Source organism: Gavialis gangeticus, unplaced genomic scaffold (genome assembly GCF_001723915.1).
Source record: "Gavialis gangeticus isolate Ggan-Ray unplaced genomic scaffold, GavGan_comp1, whole genome shotgun sequence".
NCBI classification, from domain to species: domain Eukaryota; kingdom Metazoa; phylum Chordata; order Crocodylia; family Gavialidae; genus Gavialis; species Gavialis gangeticus.
Genome location: NW_017728997.1, coordinates 6,589,113 through 6,607,591, shown reverse-complemented (window position 1 = coordinate 6,607,591; position 18,479 = coordinate 6,589,113). Strand labels below are relative to the sequence as shown.

The 18,479-nt window shown below is 41.9% G+C and overlaps 1 protein-coding gene across 1 annotated transcript in view; it reads left to right on the top strand.

Annotated features, from left to right (window-relative positions):
• The window catches only part of CNTN4 (contactin 4), a 281,651-nt gene that overhangs the window by 96,641 nt on the left and 166,531 nt on the right, over positions 1 to 18,479 (top strand). The window contains exon 4 of the mRNA XM_019504718.1: positions 10,940 to 11,143. Within this exon, the coding sequence (XP_019360263.1) occupies positions 10,940 to 11,143 (204 nt within the window). The remainder of the gene's footprint in view (positions 1 to 10,939; positions 11,144 to 18,479) is intronic.

Here is an 18,479-nt window from a genome sequence, read left to right as displayed (position 1 = left end):
TTGCTGCTGCTAGGGGGTATGCGGCAGAAGTCTGGCGCTTGTTACTTTGTTAGGTAAGTCTCCATGGAAATTACTATGGAAATTCACAAGCAGATGCATTAAATATAATGTTAAGAGGCTGTCTTCAACCCTCCATAGCCAAGAAATGTTAAGATTAATCCACCATGGGCCCTTTTTCTTGGTATCCTTGAGGCTTTATTGTGACAGCTTCCAGCACAGTATATGGCCTTCTCTCACAAGCTGCTGCAGTATTAGCTGTGTGTACAGCAGTAATCTGTTTTTATATAGTGTCTGTAGCTTAGCAATCATCATCAGTTATCAAGATGCATGTTCTCTCTTCCAACCGCAATACCAGACACCTATTCCAAATATGTAATGTCCATTTATATGGTTGCCCAGTTTTTAAAGGTCTAAAATCGGTAATAAAAGGTTCAATGCTGCACGGGGTGAAAGTGAATTCTAGTTGGATTGGGACACAAGAACACTCTCTATAATGCATACCAGTACAGTATTGAAGCACTGAATGGCTACTGGTCTTGAAAAGCCTACTTAGCAACCTGCCTAGGATCAAACCTCAGCTTTGGCCTACAGTTTACAACCGCAGGTGGAGAAGCTGATGAAATGCTCTCTATTCCTTTTATATTCAGAACTGATATCATTGTGGGGGGAAGTCTTCCTCTTTCCTTTTCCCAGCCCTTCTCCTTGATGCCAAGTTCAGATGTCTGCCCATGCTTGGAGCTTCTACTGATGTCCACGGGAGATCTGCCAGCCAAGGTCCCGAAAGTTAGGGATCGAACTTCATGCCTGTAGAGGATGGCTGGTTTTAAACAATCACATACTTTTTGCCGGTCTCCTCATCTCTTTTCTGTCAGTTATACCACTGATTTAATCTAAGTAATTTTAAAGAGATAAATACATTAATTGACTCCTTTATTCATTCAATTTGATCACATACTCCTGCAGTCAAACTATTCCAACAGCTTTGAGACTTAGCCTACTTTTCAAAGATTAAAGAGATTTCTGTGTGCAACCAAGATAGCCAAAAATATGGCGTCTCTCTGTGGATTTCAGGAGGGAGAGGTTGTACATTCTCCAGAACGGAATAATCTCTGCTACAACTGTCTGACACATGGCTAGTGTCCAGATGAGTGAATTAGGAATGCAAACAATGGGATGGATAGGGCTGGACATTTAATGCAGAACTTTCAAAGCTTCACAAAAGTTTAGGGCTGGAAGGGGCCTCGTGAGATCATTGGGTCCAGCCCCCCTGCTCTGGGCAGGAAAGACTGCCGGGGCCAAATAACCACAGCAAGGTGTATGGCCAGTCTCCTTTTGAAGATCTCCAGGGTAGCTGCCTGCACCATCCCCGCTGGGAGTCTAATCCAGAGTCTAGTCGCACAAACCATGAAGACGTTTTTCCTTATATCCAGTCTGAAACCTTCTTCTAGGAGATGGTGACCGTGGCTCCTGGTTTTCCCCTGGCCATTTTATGGTTTATGCTGCCCATCACATGCACAGAAAATCAGAAGCAGTTAAGAAGACCTTAGTGGATTTTAGGGGTCTGTCTATTCAGGGCAGTGCCTTTTTCAAAAACCCTGAGCCTATTGTGCATGCACAGTCTCTGGAACCAGACACAGAATAGCTGCCATAACTGTGTGTTTCATCTAGGCTGATTCATATTTTTGAGTGGTAGGGTTTATGCCTGGTTGATGTTGTCATGTTCTACAGAGATGCATAACCTCCTTTTGTGGGGTAATATATCTGCTTGATACAGGGGAAGATTTTGTTAAGTTCCCTTGTTTCAGAGGTTTGTATTTGCTATCTAAGCAGCACTAACAATTCAGTGAGTTATTGCGTAAAGTTCTTAGCCAGAGAGAAAATCCTGTCTAAAGATGAGAATAAATGCGAATACTTTGCACTTGGGCCCTGATCCATCCCATTTTGTAGTCAGCAGGAACTACCCATTGACTTAAATGGCAGCTGGATAAAGCCTTTCCACAACAACTGTCCTCCTGGGACTCAAGGTTTTTAAAAAATGACCAAATCCTGTTCTGTCAATGAGAAAACTAATCACAAATTCCACATGACTTTCACCTGCTCTCACAAGTGTCTCAAAGGACCATATTCATTTTTTTTTGCACATATCTGATTTCAGAGCATGGCTTGTGACACCACATTCTGAGAATTTATAAGCATATTCTAATTATGAAACCAGATGCTGTCTTAAAATTTCTTTTATTTTATAAAGTAATTTTAATGACCCAAACCTTATCAGATGTGTACCTAAAACTATAGTATGGCTGTGGTTTACGCAGGTGTTTTCAGTGGGCACTTATGCCAAAATCAAGGGCAGAATATGGCCAACAGCAAATGTGTAATTATATCTGAATCATGTACAAACTTAATGGTATAGATTCGATTGCCTACCATGCATAAACACCTGTCGCCAGTGCAAATACCAGATTTGTTATCAGATCACCTAGATTAATTGCTATGGGGTTATCTACAAAAGAAGCCTCCATCCCTACCTTTCAGGGAGAAGAAAACTAAACTATCTGAAGCTGAAAAGGAGCTTCTGCCAATCTACTTTACCTGGCAGGCATTTATCTACTGTAAGGACAGAAAGCATTACTCAGCCCCACAATAGAGGTAGTATAGCTTCTGGAAATCTCTTAGGCCTTTAAAATAGAGTTAGCAATAACAATTTTATGAAAATATACGATCAATAAAAATGGACTTCTGTGACTGAATTCAACAAATCTGATTGTAAATACTAATAATATAAAAGTGTAAACTGCACCTTTTCACTTCAAAGTCATACAGAATAGGCCCAAAACCCTGCAGTAACACAATTATGATCTGCAGCAGTTGGGACTGGTACTCTACAATGATTTAGATGGGTAGAACATGGTTTTTATATCCATTTATCTTTATGTGTATGAAATTTCACAGCAAATGTTGCAAGGCTTGTGATTCATGGTGAGGAACAGTTTTGCCCAGTTGTTGAGGATGAAATATTGGATGATAATATATTAAATTAAAGGAATCATTAATGATCAGATTTATCTTTCTAACTTGTGGTAAAGCCTGTAAAAACCAACATTGTGTATTGTACCACACTGCTCTTATTAAAAATTATAAACGAACCCCAATTTGTTACTAATATTTATTTCAGAATTTTACTCTTCATTTAGTTTTATGGTAAGTGTAATCTTGATGTTTTAATAGCTTCTCCCATAATCACTACATAGACCTTCTGAATTTTGTCAGTGACAAACCTGTCTTTGTAGAAAATGTATTCTTGTCTAAAAGCAGGACCAAAAAATGTTCTTTGTGCTCTGAGACACAAAGTGTACATTTTGTATATGCTAAGGCAAAAAGAAAAAAGAGTGTATAGCCTCAGAGAATATTATTTTGGCAAGTCATCTGGTCTAATTAAAATAATAACTCAAAGTACAATTCCTATTCAGCTTTCAGTAATGTTTTTGATAGCATGATATACCTTATTAGAGACTGCTTTAAAATTCAATATAACTTTCTTTTAGTTGATATCTTTTACTGACTTAGAAAATATGCCAGCACATTTTCTTTGGTTTGTATATCTGGATGAGTCTTGCACTTTTAATAGTGAGGTTAATCAATTAATTAGAAAAGCAATAGAACGAGTCTTTTGTCATCCAAATGTAAATGTGACAGGGCCGTATGAATGCCACAGATGCTGGCCTGCTGTACAGACAGGGAACAGTTAAGCCGATAGAGAAGGATACATTAAAAAAATGGGACGATGCCATTTATCTCATTTAAGAGCTATATATGTAATCAATGATTTGCTCTAAAGAAAAAGTCTCCGGGCACTCCTAATTTACATGGCAGGGAAGGGCAATGCAAATAATGTTTTGCAAGTGCTCCTTGGAAATATTCTGGATTACATTCTTTACACCTATGTACAGACGGCGGACTCGATCCAGATTGACGCAGTTGGGAAGGAGAGCATCTTTAGGCGTGTGGCCTACTTTCCAGAAAGTCACATTGTGGAGTACGGTTTAAACTTTCATTTCTCATATTGCTGAAGATGTTTCTCAGATTAGAAGATGTCCACATGGGCTTGCCTCACAGCCACATTGCCGTGAGCACATCTGCAGGAGCACAAGGTCCTAAGGAAAACAGAACAAAGCCTAAAACTTTGCTGTAGCAGATCTGGAAATAAACAGCTGTAGGCAGTACTTAAACATAGGCAGCAGTGGCAGAGAATTAAGGCTGGCATATTTGCTATGGCTCCAAAGCCATGAGTTCAGGGCCCACTCTAGACTTGTTCCAAAGGTCACCCCCAGTTGACCCAGCTGTAAATGGGTACCTGGCCATTTGGCCAGAGGAGTCAAAGGTGGCTGGATGGGATGCTAGTCACGTTGTTCCTGTGGGCTACAGAAGCTGGTGTGCCTTAACCACACTAGTCCAGTGGGTCCATAGCTTTGAGAGGCCCTTTGCCTTAACGTCTCGCGTGAAATAGTAAAGGGAAGAAAGAACACCTTCCTAGCAACAACCTTGTGAACCAAATGGAGAAGAAAAATAAGATGGGCATCGGGCACCTTCTAAATCTCTCGCATTCAGTAATGATGCTGTTTGCCCATTGCATCCCAGGTGTCTTGTAGCAGGGATTTCTAGTATGCATCCTCTAGCATAGGGCACTGGTCTGGGATTTGGGAGGACTGGGGTTCAGTTCCTTGGCTGGGAGACCTTGGACGAACGATTTCCCTACAAGTCTCATGTTCTCCATCTGTAAAGGGGGTGGTATAGAAGAGCTAGCTGTTATTACTATTGTTATATACGCATAGTATTATGCACAACATAGGAAAGTAACTGGGCTTGGCTGCAATGAATATATTCGCGTCTGAATCTGAAATCCAACCCAAAGGCTGGAGCTGGCAATTTAGTACATCTAGCAGACAATGAAATGTCAGGCATTTAAGGGAGGGTAAAGAATATAAAGCCATATACTTACAAACCATATGACCTTTTCAATGTTATTGGGAGTCAAGGATTAATGGAGGCATGGAAATTCATTTGGCCCGTCTCTGTTTTTCCACACTGGAAAGGGAAAAAAAATATCCTAGGGAGAGCTTTGGCTGTGACCAAGAGAACCTCTGCCAGGCTGAAACAAAGCACAAGTCCTGTAGCTTGCATCTGGGGTTTGCAATAATATGCAACCAGTACAACAGAGCTATTAGGGTCCAAGTTCTTGTACCGCAGCTGGCTCCATCAGAGACTGCAGAGTAAACACGTCAGCACCAAAATGTTCCCTCACAGGTAAAAATGTTGCTGAAGAAATTGCATTTTCTACTTACAATTATAGAATGTGAACTGCTACTACCGGCAGAATAAGATTGTGTCCGAATGTAAGGCCTTTCCAAGGAGCCAAGCAGGAGGTAGTGACCCAGATGATACATCAGCTGGAAGGCATGGAGATTTGGGTCTGAAACAGCACTCAGGCACTGCCAGCAGACGGGAGACACACAGGGCAGAAAAAGTGATGAGGTTTCTGTCCTTCTCCCTTTCCCATTCTACAGCTGCTTCCTGCTCTTTTCTGCTTTCTGACTCCCTGGCGGTACACTTTCTTCTCCAGTACTTCCATGGTGCTCACAGCTAGACAGCTGTAGTAAAGGTCGTTCCAAGATGTAACCATCCCGTGATCTGGTGCAGTGGTTGCCTTTGTCTGCTGGTGTCTGTAGCCTCCGCTGTGCCCTGTGAAGTTTCCAGGCAAAAGGGGGAGCACTGAGGCAGGTGGACGACATGCTTCTACACTGTGCATGGGGAAGAGGAGAAAGTATTTGAGATGAGCTTTAAAAAAAAAAATGAATCCCTCAAGGTTTTGAAATCCTTATTTAAATGGATTAAATAACTGTTTTTAAAAAGCAGTGAGTAAAATCAACAGGAGCTGCTAGCTGTTCCAGATTTTGGCAATCTGATTTTGCAGTCTAAACAGAGCCTAACCTCATGCTTAGCTAAATTATTGTGCCCAAGAAAAGAGCACATAGGATAAGAGTTTATGAAGGTGATAAAAAGAAATGTGTTGTCATGTACACCTAAGAATGCAGGATATTAGAAACAGTCCACGAAGGCCAAAACTTTTCATGGAGCTTTCAACAGGGATAATGGTGGCGTCCATTAGATAGATGTGCCTGAGACCCTCTCTACATATTACACTTAAGGGCACGTGATTAACCCAGTAATCGCACCTTAAGCTGTGACCCAGCTGCATGTTGAACCAGTTCATGGCATGATGAAGCAAGCAATAATCTACAAATTTATTCAACAAAAATTATGTAATAACATCATAGATTGTTTTAATCATGCCATTAATTGAAAGTGTGGCCAAGTGCTCCCCTGAGGGGCTCCCAGCCAGAGGGGCGCCCACCCACTGCCATCCCTGCAGCTGTTATAGTGGCATCAGCATCCCCAGTGCTGCCCCCTCTGGGAGCCTTGTCAACTGTAGGGCTTTCAATGGGAAGCATGCTGCCACCACTGCGAGCCTCAGCAGCTGCAGGGCTCACTGCTGTCCCCACTGCTGCCACTGCAAGTCCCGCACCTGACATGACAGCATTCACCCTGCAGCCCCTGCTGTGGGTCCCACAGCCAACAAAGCTCACACTGGGGACAGCTCCTGCTGCGCGCCCCGTCAACTGCAGGGCTTGTAGCCGCAGGAGCTGGTGCAAGGGGAGCCCAGGCTCGTGATTCTGGTCTCCCCCTGCACCACAGATAAGGTATGATGGGGTCTAAATTGCAACCCCACAATCGCACCCTTTGGTCATCGCACATTAGATCCCATTACACCTTTACCTGCACATGTAGAGAGGCCCTGAATTTTATATTCTGCTTGAAGTTTCTGGTCTATCATGTTCCACTACTCATCACTAATCCATGACATAAAATATTCTGAAATACGCTCTCTTCCTGTGTGACTGAACTTGCTCTAAAAGCTTATGATATTTACCTTTTCTGGTGAAATTTTCCAGCTTGCTAAATGAACCACATCCTTAAATACTCATGCACGGTGCACTTGTCTGTCATCACATTGAATCTGGTTGTGATTTACATCTCTGTAAAAAGTGTCTCTACACTTTTCTTTCACCATTTATCTCAGCCAGAGTCAGACCAACCCTTTGCTAACATAATGTGCTCCTCACTTTTCTCTTCACTGCTCTTCACTTGTGCTTCAGTTTTCCAAGGGCTCCCTTGCTGTATCCGAGGGATATTATAGAGTTTAACATGCTGTTCCATATCTGTGTCATCTTTGCTTCGTTGCTCCAGAGCCTTAGAGCAGGTCCTAATATCTTGTGACCTTGTGCGCAAAGACTTTCATTCTTTGACAAAAAGGAAATCTGCTTTCCTTGCCTTGGCGTGCGATAAGCTTATTTCAATTGCACTGAGTATCCTGAGCATGTAACAAAAGTGCCAATAGCAAAGTAAGCTTGAAGCAATCATTTTTCGCTGGTCAGCAGCATACATTTGTATGTGCAGGAAGGGCTCTTAATGTGGTCAACACAGTGAGAAAAGGTTCTGTTTTAACCTCCTGCAGCCAGAGATGATTTTAGGTGACAAATAATGTGAAACAAGGATACCACATATGAAGCCTATGATGTTGTTGCCTTGAAATGTCAGATATGGTAGCTGTTTTCCTCAGTCCTTGATTGAAATTCTTGCCAAAGGGTGAATTTGCCAGGAACCTCTTTGAGAGTCTTGGCCTGTGTGATTATAATGCAATCTGTTAAAGCACTGGCCTTAATGGAAAGTACATTTTCCTAGGAAAAGGTATGCTATGTAGAAAAGGCCAGATTCTCAGCTGGTATCAACTGAATTAAAGCCAATGGAACTTATGCTTATCTTTACCAGTTGTAAATGGGGCTCAACATGATTAAACAGCGCATCAAATATTCAACGTCATTCAGAAAGGCAAATGAAACACTTTCTGTTAGCCAAAATTACCTGAGAAAGGACATATATTAGAAAGCAGAACTCCATTTTAAATCCCCAAAGGAGAAATAATATAGTCAATAACAAGGAAACCAGGATCTGCTCAGCTACTGTATATCCTTTGCTCCGGTAGGCACCTTGTTATAACTTACATTAGTGTTTCAGTCACTCACCAGAATCACCAAAAGCTATCTCCGACTGTATTTTAAGTGTTTGTTTACTCGGTTGTTACAAATTGCCTATGGGATGTGAGCTGTCTGTCACTTCCAGAGCAATTAGTACATGAAACCTTATCAAAAGAAATCCGTCAAGTTTGAAAAGCCATAAATATTGCAGAGATCTCTAAGGAAATCAAGCTGAGTGTGGTGCAGTATGTATTTACATGTTGCAATACAAGGAGAAGGACTTCCCTGGTCTGATTTGTGTGCTGTTCCCTATAATACTTAAGTTCATTATAATTCTTCAATCAAAATAATTTTATTGTGGAAGGAAAAAAAGAGCGAGCCATTAATAGTCTCACTCAGTTGCCTTAAGTATTACATGGCACAGGTGACTTGAGCTGGCTGTTTTATGCCTTGTAGCTAAAGCCATTCTTAGTTGTAGTTCTTTGTAGTGTTACTTGAGGATAATAAAAATGACAGAGCTGTTAATTAGCCATCTCTATTAAGGCCAAGGTTTTCAAAGAGGGCTAGCGATTTCAGCGACTTCTTTTTTAGGGACTCAGTCTGGGATAGTTTAAAGGGATCTTGACTCTTCTGAAAGAACTGCAAATCCATCTTCAGAAAATTACTGGCCTCAAGCAGAACCGCAAAAAAAGAAAAATCCCAAATCACTCTTCATTTCCAAGAATCTCTTAGTCTGGTAGTCCAAAGAAGGAGCACAGCTCAGCCTACTGTAGACAGCATAGATTTGTAAAAGTTTGGGTCAGAACAGACCTCGATAGGTCATCGAGTCTGACCCCCTGCCCTGGGCAGGAAGGAGTGCTCAGGTTGGACAACCCCAGCTCGGTGCATGTCTAGCCTCATCTGAAAGACCCCCAAGGTAGGGGAGAGCACCACCGCCCTTGGAAGCCCGTTCCAGATTCTGGCACCCCTCATCCTAAAGGAGTAATCCATGATGTCCAACCTAAATCTGCTCTCCCTCAGTGTGTGGCTGTTGTTCCTAGTTATTCCAAGGGGTGCCCTGGTAAACAGAGCATCTCCTATTCCTTGCTGCCCCCACCCCACCAAATGAATTTGTAGGCAGTCACAAGATTGCCTCTCAGCCTTCTCTTGCAGAGGCTGAAGAGAACCAGGTCCCTCAATCTCTCCTCGTAGGGATTAGCCTGCAGGCCCCTGACCATACAAGCACATCTGTTCCTCTGAACCTCCACTTTGCTTTCTGTACTCTTGCACTCAACTTATTCAAAATGGCCACTGAATTGAAGCCACACACGTTGTGGAATGGATTATTAATTCAGCATGCCGGTAGTCACTGCATAACACTGTGGTGCTAGAGGTTGTTGGGGTTTTTCCCAATTTTTAGCAGGGGCATCTGGTCTATGGAGATTCACACAAAGCTAAAAGCCTCGCTTTGCATTCTGAAGCAGAAATGTTTATTTGTCTATTGTTGGATGCTTCTAGAGGGAAACAAGTTAATTGTTCACCAAGAGTAAATTAAAAAAAGAAGCAAAAAACCCTAAATGCTTGCAAAAAATAATAAGCCTGCTGAGAAGTGCTACCTTGTTTACTCTGAGTATCCTCTTGACATCAGCATGGGGTTACTTATAATTAGATGCACATGTGTAAATACAATGATTAGATATTCCCACATAAAGGTAATTATTATATCTTCCAAAAAGTCTAAGCAGACATTTTATAATTCTTTTGTTAAAAAATAACACCTCACCACCACCACCAGTCTACTGCTTAGTCCTCCTTATGTGTGTAAATAGTAGAGCATTAGAGCAGGGTCTAGTTCCTAATGTACGTAACAGTAGTTGAGGTCAATTACAATTATGACTCATTAGAGTATTAAACAAAGAATATGCTTTTTACTATAATTAGTGTTTCATTTACAAAGCTACGGAGATCTTTACTCGCTGTAATTCCTCAAGCATTTTCAGTGTGTTTGGGTATTAGTCTAGATAAATATCTTTTATTAACCAATCTTATAAGCTGTGCAACCACTTGCAGCATCTCTCACTATTTTTAAGTTTTCGGTTGCAAATTCTGTGAATCTGTGAAATAACTTAAAGAGATGTTTTATGTTCAACTAGAGTATTAGCTAATTGCATGGAGGATTATAGCTACATAAACTGGTGTATTAAAGAGCCCACGGAATTTAATTATGCAGCGTCCGAGAGCATGGTTAGGCATGTCCTGGTATAAATTATTTTGAAAAGAAAGAAAGGCCAGAGTACACCTTCATGATGAGGGAAAACAGGCTATGCTGTTGTGATAAGCTTTTAAAAAAAAAAAACCTTCTTGTTCATTTCCTTCTGTTTTAGTTTGGAAAAGCAATGAGACACTTGAGCTACCTGCAGACTCTGAAAGGCAGGGCAGCCTCTGTCCATATTAACTCCACAGTCCTAGAGATGGGAACCTTTTAAAAATCTACGGGTGTTTCAGACGGACGGGCAAGTTCAGAAGAAAACCATTTGGGGAGCAGTGGATCACTTACTGACTGACGTCGCTTCTCTAGCTGTAAACAATCAGTGCATTTGGCAAAGCCACCATCCATGTTCCCTGCTGCTGCATAGTTTTCCACTCACTGCGCACAAATTGGTTTTATTTCAAAACTACTGTTGCTTTCTGAAGCACCCTCGTATCTTAAAAAATTTGGAGTAAGCCCCCCTACCCTAACCACAAGAGGCAGGGGGCAATTTATTTTCAGTTCTGTCTCAAGATAGAGCCATCCACTAAATAACTGTAATAACCAAATTGTTGTTAACACTGATCATCCCTGGGTTTTTTTTCTCCCCCCCTTCCAGAACTCATTTATGCATGGATCTTCAATGAATATCCATCATTTGTGCAGCAAGATAATCGTCGTTTTGTTTCTCAAGAGACTGGGAATTTATACATAGCTAAAGTGGAGGCGTCAGATGTGGGCAACTACACCTGCGTGGTGACAAACACCGTAACAAATAGCAAAGTGCTTGGACCTCCGACTCCTTTGATCCTGAGGAATGATGGTAAGACTTGGGATTTAGGGCTTTAACCAGTCGTTGCAACAATGTTACTAAATGGCCTAAATGGTTTTACTTCTAGGCGCAGGTAGAGTCTCAACTTCACAGAGTTTCACCAACGATCTGAAGGACTCTGATTCAGTTTGTAGTTCTTCCCCACACAGCTTAGTATTTTTTTAAAATTAACATGTGCTTATGAATAATATCCTGTCACTGGGAGAGGCCACAACATCAGGAGATGGTTATAAAATAAGAACTGGGGATGCTTCACCAAGGTCAGAGAAGAAAAGAGATTTTAGTGGTCTGGATATGCTGTCGCTCTGTGCATTTTTATGAAGCTCAAAAGGAAAAACAAACACTTTGATGTTTTGGAAGCTATTAACATGGGTAATATTTCCCAAGACAACAAGTGCTATTTTTAGTAGTAAATAATGGTATAATACAAAAAAAAGGAAAAGTTAAAAAAACCCCAAGATTTCTGATTTTACGCTGAGAATTGCTTTGCATTGCATTAGTTTTTGAGCACTATAAGCAGGCCCCCACCATTATATTTCATGATACTGCAGTAGTTCTTGAAAGGATAAAATTTAAGCCTTCCATTCGCATTTACCCCACAAGTAGGACTTACTGTTGGAAGCAGCTTTTATCTGAAGACCCAACACTTTCCAGTGTCAGCCCTTGTGGAATGGTCTCAAAGCTGCCAGCTCTCTGCCTGGGAATCCTATTCAAGTTAAGAGGATTTCCGTGCATGGCAAGTTTATAGGTTTGGGAGTAACTACTATGCTAGGTTAGGTATGTTGAGCTAGGCAAATTTGTCACATCTGCTCTCAGACACCCAGGAGACTGCATGGAAGTCAATGGAGCGGAACCAGTTTAAGTGACAGAAGAATTTAACTCTTTGAATCCAAAGTAAGTTACCCTTTATGTGAAAGAAAAGGTCAAAAATTAAAATATGTCAACTCCTCCACTAGAGTCTTCAATGTATGAAGAAGAAAAAGGAACGCTTGTGTTATATGAGTCCTATCTTCGATATTTTCACTTTGCACAAACCATGCCGTGTGTCTGAAATTGCTTCCATTTACTTTGGGCTCTGTGCCTGCTACTGATTTGTTGTGACGATGATCACCACTGGTACTGACTGTAACATGCACTGGCCAAGTGAATTGTTTCTCTGCACACTCCCTACCATGTTTACAGGGTCCAACTGCCTTCTTAAGGTAATCCACAGAAATGTTCTCTGGGCCCTTTGAAGCGCGTTCAACTGTTTTTTATAGATTTGAAACTTTAATTAAATCTCGGAGGAGCTCTGGAGTAACCAGGAAAAGTGCTATCATGGCCATTTTAGCAAGAGATTGCCAGGTAGACTGATGATGAGCTAATTTTATATTTTGAAATTAAGTGTATTGCTAGCACTGAATGCAAACTCTCCTTAAACTCATTTCCTGTTCTGTTTCTGACACAATGCTGAGTGATGCAATAAAATTGGGATTTAAAGCACTAGATAGCACATCAAAGGAAAGAAGCCAGTACATGATGTTTGCGGCACTTAAAGAACAGCGAGAAAGAGAGAAATGAAAATCCTGGAGTATTCATGTTATACTTCTGCTAGGAAATGCATCTTGTTTTGTAGTTTGATTTTATATTTAACCTGTCCAGTACATCTAAATTATATGTATAGATTTAAAAATTTTGTCATTACATTAGCAGATAAAGAGCTCAATTGATCAATAAGTGAAGTCCCATAACATTTAAATTAAATGACCTTGTCATATGGACACATTTCATAATGTGCCTCTTCCATTCAACTTGCAGTATCCGAAGCTGTTACTCATCTATCTACTGTGGGCTACTAAGCATGTAGCTGTGTAACAGTATTTTTCCTTATGTTTCAAGGACAGAATACCATTTTCCCCTCTCAGAATGAAGACGGGTTAGTTGACATAGGCTGAATTAAGTGTGAAAGTCTCTTCACCTGTATGCAAGCATAAAGCCTGACTACCACTCCAGGTTACACACCTAGAAGAGCATAAAGGAAAATTAAAACCTACCTGTTATGCCCATGGAGGATGTTTTTAGCCCAAACTCTGTGGAAGACAACCTTTAGACTGTCTTCCAAGGATCCCTTTGCAAGGAGTGGTGCAGAGTACAATAAAACCTCGAAACTCGGGCAGTGTTCCTTAGCCCCTGGCAAAGATGCAAGTCTGCGAACTAGGCTGGAGCATACATAGCCACAAGCAAACAGCTGCACGGGCCTGCTGAAGTGCTCTAGTGGTTATTTCAGAGGGTGTCGCTTCTCCAGTCAGCTGCACAGGATTTCATCTATGCTCCGGCTGGTCAGAGCAGCAGCACTCTTTGAAGCTACAGCAGACAGCTAAGTGGTTCACCCATAATTCAGAGGCTGTGAACCACACAGATGCGAAAAATCCAGGTTCGACGGTACCCAGAGCTGAGATTGCAAGGGGCATATCTGAGGCAGGATGGCAGCACACAGCGCTGTCAACCCTACAGCAATCAAAGAGGGTCCTGGGACTTTGACAAGACCTCAGGGCTTCCAACTGCTGGAGCACCTGAGATCCCAGGGAATGGGAGCTCAAAGATGGCTTAAAAGCCCCTTCTGTCTTAGAGCTGTAAGCTCTGTGCTGTGTCTTTTAAGCTCTGTCCCTATAAAGCATGCCCCACTTCCTCACTCCCATTTTATACCCATCAAATCCCAGTTGGCCCTGAGCATACACCACAAAGCTGTTAAAGCTGTCTGCCTTGGGCATGCTTACTGGTACATGCTTGGGGCAGCAGTAACTCAGTCCCACGTACCCCACTCTGATGTGCCAGTTCTGTGTCCTCACGGGTACTTAGTTCCACTCCTACGTGGCTCTTTGCTCCAAACCAGCTGTTTTTTCTACCACCAAGTGGTCAGGTGTTGCTATAACACATACTGCAGGGAGCCAGTTTGGGAAGAACTGGTTGTATCTACCACTTACTACAATGGGCACATCTACATGTGCAATTCATGTGGCTGAATAAACTCTGGCACAGTTCATGCCAGAGTTTATTGCTCCTGGGTGCCACATTCACATGTGCACCTGGAACTGCAGCACGTTGAGCCGGGGTGGATCAGCCCAGCTGGCAGTGGTCCCCAGGGCTCAGCCTGCCAGCCAGGACTGCTCCGACTTGGCTCAACAGACTGGGTCACGAGGGTGTTTCAGTGCAGGCAGCCCACACACTGAAGCACCCTCATGCTCCAGCCAGTCTCAGCACTATCTACACATATGTTGCAGCAACATAAATGACGCCATCTTAGGATGGTACTTGTGTCTGGCCCTACTATCTTATGATGGAGGGTGACATTTTACTGTGAAGCTAACAAGGCAGCTCCTCAGTAAACTTGTGTAGACGCGCCCAATGAGAATTTACTAAGGAGTAAAATCTGAGGTAAATCATTCTGTAGCAGCTTGTGACATGCCCATGCCCTCAGATGAAATTGGGTTTGCAGTATTAAAACGGCAATTGCCTTCTAAGTTGTTGTTAAGAGGGTTTGGGGACGGGGGGAGGGTTCATTTACAACAGTAACGTTTGCAAACTTGTCTTACTCCTGGATCAGACTTGTGTATCTGCAATCCCTTTCCATTGTCCTCTTGGCAGTTAATTGCATGTGATCATTTTGCAGAAAAATGTTTTAAGCCATTTAAAATAGCACAGCTTGGTGCAAAGTTTCACGGTCTTGAACCAGAAGGAAGTCAAGGGAAAGGATCCAGGTGTTTAGAATCAAATCAGATTCCTATAGACCGGCTGCATTCCACACCTGAGTCTTTTGTTTCTCATTTACTTGTTTTTACTTTCAGGGCTCCAAGGTTGTAAATCTCCTGATGTTATTTTTAGTGGCTTTTGGCAACCAGTCATATATTCTCTTGCAGACTGAAATTGGGTTTCCTGTTCTTGGAATCAGAAGATGCCTTCTTAACCCATTAGTCAAGTATTTGTAATACTTGGGTAGCAGTTGCTCCTTGGGGAATGAAAATACCAAAGAGGATATAGGAACAGTGGTAGGGGTAGACTTTGTCGAGACAGTCAGCTTGATCAATATGAGCCCAAATTGTTTGTTTCTAGCTGAAAGCAGACAGAGGTTGTTGTATGATGACAAATATGGTATCAAATGTACTTTGTGTGCTAGAAAAAGATACTTTCCACTCTCCACGTTAAACATTTCCTCCCAAATAGACATTCAGCTAAACCCCATCTAGGCATTGCCGGATTTATGTGGGCAACTATCATAATATGTGTATGGATAAATGATGGGTCTGTCTGAGATTTAACTACAGCGCTCAAAAAAAAATTAGATGCGGTGAGTCCTAAAACTGCACATTTGTAGTTTGCTGTTTGTCTAGAAATGTATACACACAGTCCATCGTGCATCTCTAGGAATTACGACTGATTAAAGACATGAGTTACTGATCAGATTGGAATGATAATCTATTCAGGTACAGGAGACATCTTCTCAGGCTCTTAAAACAAAAGATTAGTGCCCTGTCATAAACTCAGACAGATCCTCCTGTATTTTATTCTCGCTTCCTCCTAACAGCAGTATAAATTCTCTAAATTTTAATGGCTCCCTCTGAGCAGTCTGTTCTCCCCACTTCCTTTCTTTAATCTGCCAGTGTGAGGTTTGTAGGTGTGAAGAATATTCTTTACACATCAAATGCAAAAAGATCTTTCTGGCTATGTATAAAAAATACTTTGAACTATTATTATGAGATTCTAAGTCTCTCAAAGCATGGGGATTGAGATTCCAAATCTTGAAGCTCTAAGCCTCTTGTTCAGACCTGGTCCACATCTACGGTGTCAAAAAGACTGATGGTCAGGGGAGAATACCTGGAGCTAGGTGACAAGCTTGCTGACAGTCTCACCAGGGAGGCTGCAGAAGAATTGAGCTACCTTTCCCCACCCCCAGTCCCCCAAAAAGTTGTACTTCAGGGGTTGTACTGCTATGAACCACCCTACCAGTTCTGCAGAGCCAGACCTCAGCCTGGTTTTCTCAATCCACTGCTTCTCAAGAGCAGCATTTTTGCATCCAAGGGAAGAAAAAAAAATGTTACCACAGGCTGTTTCTTGTGACTCATTTTTTGGGGAAAACAATTCATTTGTTGATTATTCAGTGTGTGAAAATACTGAGTCAGGTAACTTAGAAAAATGAGGCGATTGCCATTATTAAATAAATGCTAGCAAGATGCTTAGCTCTGTATAAAACACAGGGCATAGGCACCCAAAGCTCTTTAAAATGAAATATTTGAACTTTGCCCCTCTTAAGTTATTTTTCACATCATCGAGATGGGCTCCTTAAATGCTCCAGCACTAGAATGTGTGAAAAATTGATTTTTCATTTGGTTGCTAAACCAAAATACATCTATTTTATAAATAAAATATAAATTGATATTTTACGTACCATGTAGTGTTACCCCTGGTCTGAAGCAGGCAGGGAAGGGATATAAACCATATGGGTATAGTAGCCTCTAGGCTGTGAAATATAAGAGACTAGGCGAAGGGAGGTACCTCCATCCTCTTCCTATGTCTTAGGAATGTGCTTAAGTCCCTTTGTGAATATGTCCGTTGCATGATTCATTTTGAATTGGGACCCCTTTCTCCCTTCTGGTGTTACTCTAAGCCCTAATGAGCCCAAGTCCTCCTCCTGCTATGCAGAATGAGCAGGCTGGAGGTAGTAGGCAAATGCATGGGGTAGTACTAGGGTAAGGATTCCCATCAGCCCCCCTACAACTGGGCAGCTGAGGATTCTCTACATCCAATGACTCCAAGTGAAACCTGATCATATAGTGCACGAGAGAGGTGCTTTCTCTACTAAACCCTCAAAAAAAATGTCCCCGTCAGCCCTGCTCACCTCCCCCATTAAAGGTTCAAGCACTAGCTATCAGCTGGCAGCCCATTTGAAGTGAAAAGTGCCCAGGTGTTCACAGGAATCATTTGCACAACAGTATGCATCTTGCTGGGGCTCCTCAAGGAACAAAAAATTACACCCAAATAAACCAATAATCATAGAAGAGAACTGAAGTTGAGTGGAATAAAATCACCATCAGTACCAGCTGCATGGCCTAATTAAACTTGAACATTTCACAGGTGTTCCCAGAAAAGGCATAGCACTTCCCCCAAATAAATCAACTCGCTGCAAAAATCCTCAAGGCTTAAAAAAACCCCAAAACCAAATCCAAAAAGCACCTTTTTATTTTAAAGTCAGGAAGTTGAAAGGTTTGCAAACACCTAGAATAAGTAGTGCATCACAGCCTTCAGGTACAGCACGTTCAGATTCATCGTCTGCTTTTCTGGGCTTCATTCTCCCTCCCTTCCCCACCACAGATGAGCCGCAAGTTAAAACGCCCCTGAACAGCAGGAGGACTAAGGCATCTGTGACAAAATGAACTCTACACAGACCTCTCATCTACAATCGTTGTTTCCTATCCATGCACAGAAAACACGGGTTGTAACATAATCACCACGTACCTGTTACATAGGTTGTAATTGCTGTGCGAGCAGCATTAACCAATAACTATATAAATCACTGGTATCTTCTACTGTGTGCAATGGAGTTAAGAAGCCAAAATTAGTTAAGAAGCCAAAATGATCTCACTACAGCAGTTATCTGAGGCCATAAGACAGTGGGACATGCCACCTTCAGCAATGGGTGATGCGAACTGCAGTACATTTAAGGCCAAATCTCACCACCTGTGCCTTACACACAAGGATTTCATAGAGGGAACCAGCAAGGGAGATCTTCCACTTTCATACTGCAAAGAGGCAGCAGTGTCCTTTGGTCATGGTGTACCCACTCCTCCAGCCTTCTTCAAGTTTGGGTAGTGGTTGTGAATCCACCCAGCCATTTAATTACTCTAGCTCCACCAGATCACCTTTGCTTTCTTTCCTGCATATCTGTTGAAGACTACAAAGCTGTTTGCAGTCTCAAAGAGTGGGACTGGCTTTCTTCCAAAAAACAAGTCTAAATGGCAAATTCAGGTATTGGCAGCTCATGGTTTTAACTCAGCTTTTGCAGTCTTTGTGATTTTTTTTTTTGTCAGCCCCAGCTCTGAAGAAAAGCTTGGGGGGGTAGGATGGGGTGTTGTTTGTTTTGTTTTAAAATGAGCCGTTTTGTAGCTGTCATGGTGGCAAAGAAAAGCTGGAAAAATATGACCCAGAAAGGCTTTAAAAAAAACTGGGGGGAAAATTCAAAGAATCATTTGTTACTTAAAATCTTGTGATTTTTTTTTTTTTTTTAAACTAGTGTCATGATTTTTCAAGGTCTGACCCCTGTTTTTTAAATGCTTGGGATTGGCAGTCTTGCTGG